Source organism: Alligator sinensis, unplaced genomic scaffold (genome assembly GCF_000455745.1).
Source record: "Alligator sinensis unplaced genomic scaffold, ASM45574v1 scaffold1220_1, whole genome shotgun sequence".
NCBI classification, from domain to species: Eukaryota; Metazoa; Chordata; order Crocodylia; family Alligatoridae; genus Alligator; species Alligator sinensis.
In genome coordinates, this window is record NW_005843316.1 from 99,024 (window position 1) to 108,518 (window position 9,495).

The window sequence follows — 9,495 nt, forward strand, 5'->3', positions numbered from 1 at the left end:
TGTGTGGTGTTGGGGGGGGGGGGGGTATGTCTATGGGTGGTGGTCTCTGTGTGTGTATCTGTGGCTGTGTGTCTATGTATCTGGGGGGGCGTGAGTTTGTGTGGGTGGGGAGGTGGAGATAGGGGTGTGTTTCTGTGTGTGTGTGTGTGTGTGTGTGTCTGTGGGTGTCTGCGTGCACGCGTCTGGGAGTGGGTGGGTGTGTGTGTATCTGTGGGTGTGTTTTTATGTCTGTTGGTGGGCTGTGTGTGTGTGTGTGTGTATCTGGGTGGGGTGCATTTGTGAGTGTGTGTGTGTGTTTGCATCTGTTGGTGGTGGTCTGTGTGTGTGTGTGTGTGTGGGGGGGGGGTGTAAAATGCAGACTAGCTGGCGTGCATGAAGGATGTATGCGAGGGGCACAGATCAAAGACTTCCAGAGCAGCAAATCCAAACCTCAGCATGGGTCAGAAATGCGCCAGTGCATTTGCACAATGCCCCTGACAGCTTGAAAAGCCCAGGCCCAGCTTTTCACCGGTCATGCATGACACAGGCCTGACATTGTTGTGCTCTGGGAATCGCTCTTTCTATATAATGTAAGAACACAAGAGCTGCCATTTCCTGGATCAGCCCAGACTGTGACAAAGACATGCTCTGTGCTACCCGCTGTGGCCCGCTCTGCTCCAGAACAGGCAGTAATTGAGTCATAGCTAAAGGGGAGAAAAAGCAGAGGCCCTGACAAGTCCTACTAGTCATGACAGTTTGGGAAACTCTTATGAAGACTGTATTTTTCTGAATAAATTGCAAGCTGATTAGACAAATGTGGCCCCTGAGGTCTCGGAAACACGTGGCACTCCTAGGAGCCAGGTCTGGCATAGGGACAGCCTGAGCATCCCAGAGATGCAGGGCTGAGCTGTCATCTGGTCCAGCCTCCTGCCTGAAAGGCAGGATCAGCCCTGTCCCAGCTAGCTAAAGCAACCAGCAAATGTAAAAGTGGGGGGAAATTTTGATAATGATCACTTTTGGCAACCAGCCTGACATTTTCTTTAAACGGAGCCTACTTGTGGGGTTTTGGGAGGTGGGGTGGGGGGGGCTTGCCTTTGGATAACACGAGTGGGGAAAATAGCAACAGAATAGCTCTTGAAAAGGGGAGAGAAGTTCTCCCATTTCTGAATAGGAAAACGATTCCTTATTGCTCCTAGTTCCCCATTTGTGGGCAGGAAAAAGCCCTTCCCTGACCGGGAATCGAACCCGGGCCGCGGCGGTGAGAGCGCCGAATCCTAACCACTAGACCATCAGGGAGGAGGTGGTAGCGCCTTTTCACCTACTGCACTCAAACCTCGAGTGATCAATCCTTGTAGCTGAAGTCTGCCAACTTTTCCCGTTCAAAGTGGAGCGGAGACGGAAGAGTCAAGCCACAGGCTATTTGCTACAACACGAATTCAGCCTGATCTGTATTCAAGTTCTCATTTTGCTTCATAGTCACCCGTGGGTGATCACAAAATGAAGGCAAACATATCTGCAAAATGCAACCTCTACTTCGTTTTGCATTGACCCATGGCAATGCTCTGATCTATAGGGGCACAAGAGATCCCTCCCCTAAGCTCCACTGACCCTTGGCAATGTTTATGGGGAGGATCTCTTAGGGAAGACCAGCTGCAGGCTGATTTGTGTCCTAGGCACTGAGGCAGGTGTGTTTAATACCACACACTACCAGTTTCATCAGTAGAGAACCAAACGTGTCTTTTGCTACTCAAGAAGCAGCCCAATGTCATTACTTCTTTCCTAGGGGTGCAAGCGCATGTAAACCTGGACTTCCTCTCTTCCCCTCCTGGGGTGCCCCAGCCCTGCCTGAAACATGGGTTGAGGTGCAGCCAGCTCTGTCCTTGCAGTGTTTCCTCATCCTCTTCCAAACACAAATACTAATGTCATCTTCTCTCTGTGCTGTAACGCTCCTTGCTTGCCTGTTTACTGGTCTGGTTTCCTGAGAAAATGTGAGAGGGGGTAAGGAGGGGGTTGGGTGGGAGGAGAAGGAATCTGCTTGGCTTGCTCCTTGGGGAGCTGCAAGACTTTCATATTGGGGACTATGTGAGAAGCTAAGATTTCTTAGAGAGAAACCATGTATTTGAGCAACTGTGTAGTTGGGATACAGTTATACAAGCTTTGCAATGCAAGACATTCTTCATCAGGTGTGATCCTGACCCAGTCAGACCTGATGAAGAATGTCTTGCATGGGAAAACTCATGCAAAACACAAGCTACCTAGCTGGTCCAATACCATATATCACCCTAAGAAATCCTTGCCTGTTCTAGATCACCAGGCCTACAACATCACTCTTAAACTACTGCAGAGGGGATTAGTCAGACCACAGTGTCCCCTGGTGGAAGGGGAAAAACACCTAGTAACAAGCATCCAGGAATTCATCTGCTTCTTGTCTGATGTAGGCATCAGAAGGCAAATTTGTAGGGGTGAGGTGGCTCTGCATAAATGAAATGAAATAGGACTACAGTAATTTGGACAATATTCTCCTTCTTCCCTTGGCCCTCACAGTCTGATTCCCAGCAGCACTGCTGAGAATGCCAGATGATATGCTTGGTTATGACTTTCTGAAGTTGGGTGTCATGACATGGGGCAATGAAGGGAGACATTCAGCACCAGGCAAACCTTGCAAGACCTTATTCAAGTGAAAAACATTTCTATGAGCCAATGCGCTGCTATGGCAAAACCTGTTCCCTGTGTGTTGCTCCAGTCATATCTGCATAGGAAGTGTTAAATGCCAGGTGAACCCAGGATGCTATGGGAGATATAGCCCCGCTCCTCATTCCCCCCCCACCCCAGCAGCAGACATGCTGCAAAGGGTAGCAACTCTCTCTCTGGCAGCTAGAGTTGCCTTGCTCCTTCTTAGGTATTTCCTTCTTTGGGAGGGCAGGAGGCGGAGGAGAAGAGGGAAACCCCCTCCCTTCTGCTGTACCATATTTTATTCCATGCTGGCCCATGAGCTCTAGGTGCAGGGGACTAAGCTCCAGGATGGTCCCTGCAGTCTTTCTCTACCCAGGGAGAGTCCCTGGTGACATGGGTTCTGCCCTTGGGTACCATATAGGAGAATGGCAGGGATGTTGCTACCTCTGTACAATTTTGGGAAAGCCTTTGAGGCACCCTTAACATAAGGGGAGGAACATCCTATACCATGGTGGTGGTAGGAAAAGATCAGGAACACCCAGATACTATCACACGGCTAAGCTTCTTAGGAGCACCTGGCCTCTTCTGCCAGGGGGGCTCCCAGTGACACATTCCCCCACAGCCCAGCTCTGCCATCACTTCCTTGCTCATCTCCCTGAGGTGTGGGCCACAGTAGGAAGTTTGGTCAACCAAAGTTGATGCCTTGCCATGGTTTTGTAGGCATCAACATGTATACCGGATACACTGTTAGGGACTAGGGCATGTGCAGTTAGGGAAGGTCATCTGGTAATTGGGTGACTGACAAATTCAGTCACCTCAGTGATTTATCAAATTGGTTCAGATAAACAAGGTTGACCTATACTTGGGTGGCTTAACAGGAGGTATAACAGCTCCTGGACTTTCAGGGAGGGAATGTGCTTCAGAAGGCAAATTGAATGGCCTGGAGATTTTATTGCAGAGACTTGACCAAACTTCCTTTCTTCAAGAGACCTCTATCTTATGCATAAGAGATAACGGCAATGCAAGGTTTCAGAAGAAGAGGGTGGAGGAAATGGCAGAGATAGGATACTTGGTTGAATTTCCAGGTACATGAATTTGTGTTCATTTCTTTACTTTTCATTGACTCTTCAGAACATGTGGGGGATTAATGTAGTTAAAATAATAAAAGTTGGTCCAATAACAGATATCATACAAAAAGCCTTGCCTCTCAGACATTTTCTGGATGACCATGGCTTCCACAACGCTGCAGCCCTGCTACAATAAACATAAATCAATCATCATTCATTGCCTCCCCTCCTAGTAACAAAATACTTTGCCCCTGCTTTGAGGTAGCAGCCAGACACAGGACAGGCTCTGAAACAAAGAGAACTTTATGATTTTTATCTCCACTTTAATGCTTAAGGTTTTTTGGGTCATGAGGGGGCTGTGTTGCAAGGCAGGTCACTTAGGTCCACTAGAGCTGCCAGGGGTGGGAACCTGGGGGGATGGCTTATTCCATCAATGAAGAGAATTCCAGGACAGAAAATTCATGTATAGGGAGAGATAGCTAGCCACCTTAGCCTAGAGTCAGGAAGAAGGCAGGAGAGAGTGGTATTTTAGAGAGGCAAGGTTCTTTGGGTAGATGTGATCGCTTTTGTTAAACCAACTGAGTACTTGGAAAAAACTTCTTTGCAAGTTTTTGGGCACAATTACCCTTCTTCAGGCATAGGGAGCCTCCCTCTGCCTGAAGAAGGGTGATTGTGCCCAAAAGCTTGCAAAGAAGTTTTTTCCAGCTACTCAGTTGGTCTAATAAAACATAGCACACCTACCCAAAGAACATTTCCTGCCTATGTCCTTCAACCAACACAGCAACAACCAAAAACCCAGCATACTTTAGATTAACTCACTCAGAATCATTCGATTTTGTAGGCAATAGCCTACCTTGTCAGATGCTCTGAATGGACTTGCAAAGTCCTACATGAAGAAGGCATGAATACTGATTTGATATAATTTCCAGAAAAACACACAAGCCTATAGCAGAACACATTAACGTCCCTAGATTTTCCACCACTCATCTCAGAATAGCTCTTCCTGAACAACAAACCTCTGAAAACAAACTTGAATATGAAACTGCAGAACAAGAAATCATCCACAGAGTGGACTGTGTAATGTATGGTCTCAGCAGACACTTGGGTTTGTATCCCATTAACTGGATTATTTCTAACAACCCCTATGTTTTTATTATCCTTAGCTTTTATAATCCCTCAGTGGGTTAATTGCTTTAGTCCCTTTTTCTTTCTTCAACTCTCATTCATCTCTCTGAAGTGTCCCCTCCCCTTATACCCTTCTCCCTCTTCCTCTATCCTTTGCCTGCAAGTCCATTCATAGCATTTGATGAAGTAGAGTGTCTCCTAAAAAAGCTTATGCCACTCTAAATTAGTCTGTAAAGGGTAAAGTTACACATTACACCTGGACCATACACAGGGTCCACGCATTAAATCTTGGTAACTCATGCTAAGTGAGTGTCTTAGTGTTACACCACTTAAGCAAGACTTAACTCTGGGCCGTTACCTAGCTTGCGTTAGGGTAAATTCAGTTTGCTCCACAAATATAACATAAGCAACTTGCAATCCTTTAGCATCCCAGGATGCCCTGTTCCCCATCCCCTGGTCCCCAGAGCAGGGACAGAGCCCATGTCCCGGCTCCTAGACACACCCCTGCTCTCCAGCCCTCTAGTGGCAAGTCAGAGTGGTGCAAGCAAGAAACGATATTAACCCTTAAAGTGCGACTGTTCACAGCACAGTCTTCCTTTAATATTGCCTAACTTTCCATAGATTTAGCACGGTCTAGGTGTAACATGTACTTCACCCTTAAATAGCATTCCCAATCCATAGTGGTAAACACATTCTGATCTTTTGTCGTTTTCTGAGTTATTTGCAACAGAAGAATCCATCTATCATTTTAATAGTCAAAAAAGAAGTGTAAACAAAGAGCTGGCATTTCTTGAGGGGGAGGGGCGAGTCTAATGATGAGTGCATCGAGTTTAAAAAAGGTTGAGAAACACTATTTTACTGGGTGCTGAGATTTGTCACCTAATAGGCACCTAAATATCTTTAAAGAGCTGCTATTCACAGGTATGGCTCAAAGATTGAAGTTTATGATTCACAGCTACTCCTCTCCATTGTGACCCTGCTGATAACAGTGACATCTCTGTGCTTATGCCCATGATTTGTTACATCTTTGCATAGTGAGGTTCCCTAGTTTTAAAATCTAGCTCTTCAAGCCGAGATCTTCAACTCCAGCAGCCTGCACATGAGAGTTATGCGAATGTAGTGCAACAGAAGCACTTTTATTCCTAATGAGAGAAAGTGGCTGCTGATATCACTGTGGTTCCCATTTGGTATAGCCTACCTGGATACCAATAAACATGCCAATCAAAAGCAACCCAGATACCATGAATGAAGCCAGTATGATGGCTCGTGTGTTTATTGTTGTATTTTGCCTTCAACAGAAAAGACAAGGGAACATTTTTGCAACTCCAAAGACATTTTAATACAATTTATTTTTTGTTTTGTATCATGAAACACAGGAACTATTTGCTTAAAAATGTAAAATTTTAGAAATAATAATAATAAAACAAAAATGTTTAAATCTAGAAATAATTCATTTTCTCCTTCCCTTCCAGCTTCTTCCTTTCAGTCCCAAATTAACATGAACCAAATTCCTGTGATACTTGGAGCTCTCTGCTCCCTTCAGGCCCCTGCAACTTTGCTCTGGGCCGTGTTTGTTAACATTTCAGAGCCAAAGCCAGCAGATACAATCTTCTAGTTTCAGAGATGGCCCCAAGCCTACAGACTCCCTCCTATCTCCTGCCAAGCTGATCCTGGGCCTGGAGACTTGGGGCTTCCCATGAGAAGGTCTACACCCTTGCAGTGTGGGTCTGGAGAGCAACACCATGGCCTAAATCTTTCAATTAATTTTTGCCCCTTTGTCGCCGATTCTTTTTTGCTTTATCTTTACTAACTCTATCAAGCTAAAAAGTGTCTCATCTCCACTGGGCTTTACTTAGAGCGAGCTCTCTGGAGTTACACAGCCGGAAACAGAAAATAAAAGGAGAAATACAATGCGATTATTGAATCCCAAGAAACACAGGAAAGAGGGGTGTACGAAAGACAATATAAAACTAAATGAAGAAGATTGAGAAAAATGAGTCAGGAAAAAGCAGGCCCTTTCTTTTATCTGAATATTTAATGTTTTCATTAAAAATCAAAATACCTTGCTGGCTCTCTTTCAGACGACCAAATATTCCAGTTCAAAATTTCAGCAGCCATTTGTCTCACAGCTCATGCCTGCTTTTTTAGAGTGCGTATTAGAGAAAGTCATTTTGGATGGAGCCTTACGTCTTGTCTGTGTTACAAAGGCTTTGGTGGCACAGTCCTACCAAAAAAGATTTTCATTGGCAAAACCCCTTAGGGGAGACAGAGGAGAGGATTTGCTGGCATTGTTTTATCTCTTCTATGAGCAACATAACCTGTACCAGAGTCTCTCAAATCAGGACCTGTGTATCCCTGGGGTTATGCAACATACTTCTGTAGGGCATGCAAGAAGGAGGAATGGAAAAGAAAAAGAAGGGGAAAAGGAAATGGAAGAAAAGGGAAAAAGAGAAAGAAAACCAACAGCTCTACATGATCTGGTTGGCTGTTGCAGAGCTCATGATATCATTGTAATGACATAACTTGTTACTTTTTTTTTCTATCTATGGCACAGAAGCTTAGGAGCATGCCGCAGTATACGAAACCTGAGAAGGGGTTACCCAGTCCCTTAGCATAGTCCTATAACGGGTTTGTTTTATTGGTATCAGTGATCCCTGCATGAGAGGTGAGCTGGCATTGTGATGTTGGTTATGACAGTGGTTTTTTTCTTGTTGATTTTTTTTTTTTTTTTTTTTTTTTTTTTTTTCCCTTCCTAGAGGGTGTGTCAGAAATTTACCATTCCTAGAAGGTGTGTCAGAAAAGTCATGTGCTGTAGACCACCCTAAACATATACCTTTCAGGACCATGCAGCCCTGTAATTTAGGGACACAGTCGGAAGTGGGTTTTCCTCCCCAGGCAGAGTAAAGGCAGGATTCTCTCACCCGTGAAAAAGGCTGGAGGGTAAGTAAAGATAGGGGCCTCATAATTGCCATTAAAAAATACCACCTGCCCCTCTTCATAGTCCACATAAACCCCAATCACCCTGAGGCTCTCAACCAAGGGAAGCAGGGTTACAGGAGAGGTGAGAGCTTGGTAGCGACTCTCACATCTCCCCACAGCCCAGATCCCCTCCTCAGGGTTAATGGTCATTCTCCCCTTCCTCCTAACAGATTCTTTTGCGACCCCGACAGCCCAGGCTCCTTCATCCAACACCTCCACCTCCCAGTAATATTTCCCAGAGGAGAAGCCCTCACAGCCCAACACACAGCGAGAGGAATCAAATCTTTTCGGGTTGTCAGGCACGTGCCGCCGAGTGTCTTCCCATCTTACGTCCTTCCCGTCCTCTGATAGGACTAGGCGGGGATGGGCTGTTTCTGGATCCAAAGTCAAGTTCACTAGGTAAAAAAAAAAGCAAGAACCAGAGCATCAGCAGCAGAGCTCAGTCCTGGGATGGGTTGGGGCCATTCCTCACCCTCCCCAGCAACCCAGTGCAGGCTGGGACACTCCCTGATCTCCTGCATCTCAGGGGCTAGAGCCCAGGGAGCCGCTTCTCTGTTGGGGCTCCTTTCCTGTTGCAGCTCCCTGATCCTCCTGGTTGGGGCTACACCAGGGAGAAGGAAAGGAGAGAGGGTACCAACAAAAAACTGCCTGCAGGTCTTGGTCATGGGGGCAGGGTAAATAGGGAATAACATAATTCGGGGCAAAATGAGAGCTCAGGGGTGATTGGTATTGGTGGCTGAGGAGGAGAGACTCTGCTGCTCATGGGGAAACAGAGAAAACAAAGCTAGTAACAATTGTGAAGTTTTTAAATGAAAGAGCTTAAAGATTTCTTTTTCATGAAAAAAAACAATTTTCAAAGTCAAGTGGGTTGAAAATGTTATTTCATAGACATTAGGGCTGGAAGGGACCTTGGAAGATCATCAAGTTCAGCTCCCTGCCCCAGGAGCAGGATGTTATCTAGAGTCAAGGGATCCCAGCAAGATAAGTGTCCAAACGTGTCTTAAAAGAGTCCAGAGTAGGTGCTTGCACCATCTCCGGCAGCAGTCTGTTCCAGGCCTTGGGAGCTCGAACAGTAAAAAAGTTTTTCCTTATGTCCAGCCTGAAATGGTCTTGGAGGAGTTTGTGACTGTTTGACCTTATCGTCCCTTGGGGTGCTCTGGTGAACAGACATTCCCCCAGATCCTGATGTACACCCCTTATATACTTATGGGAAGCCACCAGGTCCCCCCCTGAGCCTGTGCTTTTCCAGGCTGAAGAGTCCCATGGCTCTCAGCCTCTCATCATAAGGCCTGTTCTCCTGCCCTCTGATCATGTGCATGACTCTCCTCTGCACTCTCTCAAGCTTTTCCATGTCCTTTTTAAATTGTGGAGCCCAAAACTGGATGCAGTACTCCAGCTGCGGCCTCACCAATGCTGAGTACAAGGGGAGAATGACATCCTGAGATTTGCTTGAGAAGCATCTACGGATGCAAGCCAGAGTTTTGTTCACTTTACCAGCTGTAACATCAAATTGGTGGCTATTAATGAGGAACGTTACCTAGTTCTTTGCATGATTCAGTACTTGTGCCCCAGTCCTTTACTGTTATTTGATGGGTTTCACATTCACTTGGAACTGGCCGGAGCATACCTCCTCTCACAGTCAGAGGCATCCCCTTCCTGCTGTCCTTTCCCT

General features: G+C 46.0%; 1 protein-coding gene and 1 non-coding gene across 2 annotated transcripts in view; both read right to left on the reverse strand.

Annotated features, from left to right (window-relative positions):
* Positions 1-1,203: 1,203 nt before the first annotated feature.
* Positions 1,204-1,275, reverse strand: TRNAE-CUC. The gene has a single exon. It is a non-coding gene; the product is annotated as a tRNA-Glu (tRNA).
* A 6,340-nt stretch (positions 1,276-7,615) lies between these two features.
* The window catches only part of LOC102386896 (zinc finger protein RFP-like), a 12,412-nt gene continuing 10,532 nt past the window's right edge, over positions 7,616-9,495 (reverse strand). The window contains exon 6 of the mRNA XM_025194813.1: positions 7,616-8,227. Within this exon, the coding sequence (XP_025050598.1) occupies positions 7,704-8,227 (524 nt within the window). The 3' untranslated portion in view covers positions 7,616-7,703. The remainder of the gene's footprint in view (positions 8,228-9,495) is intronic.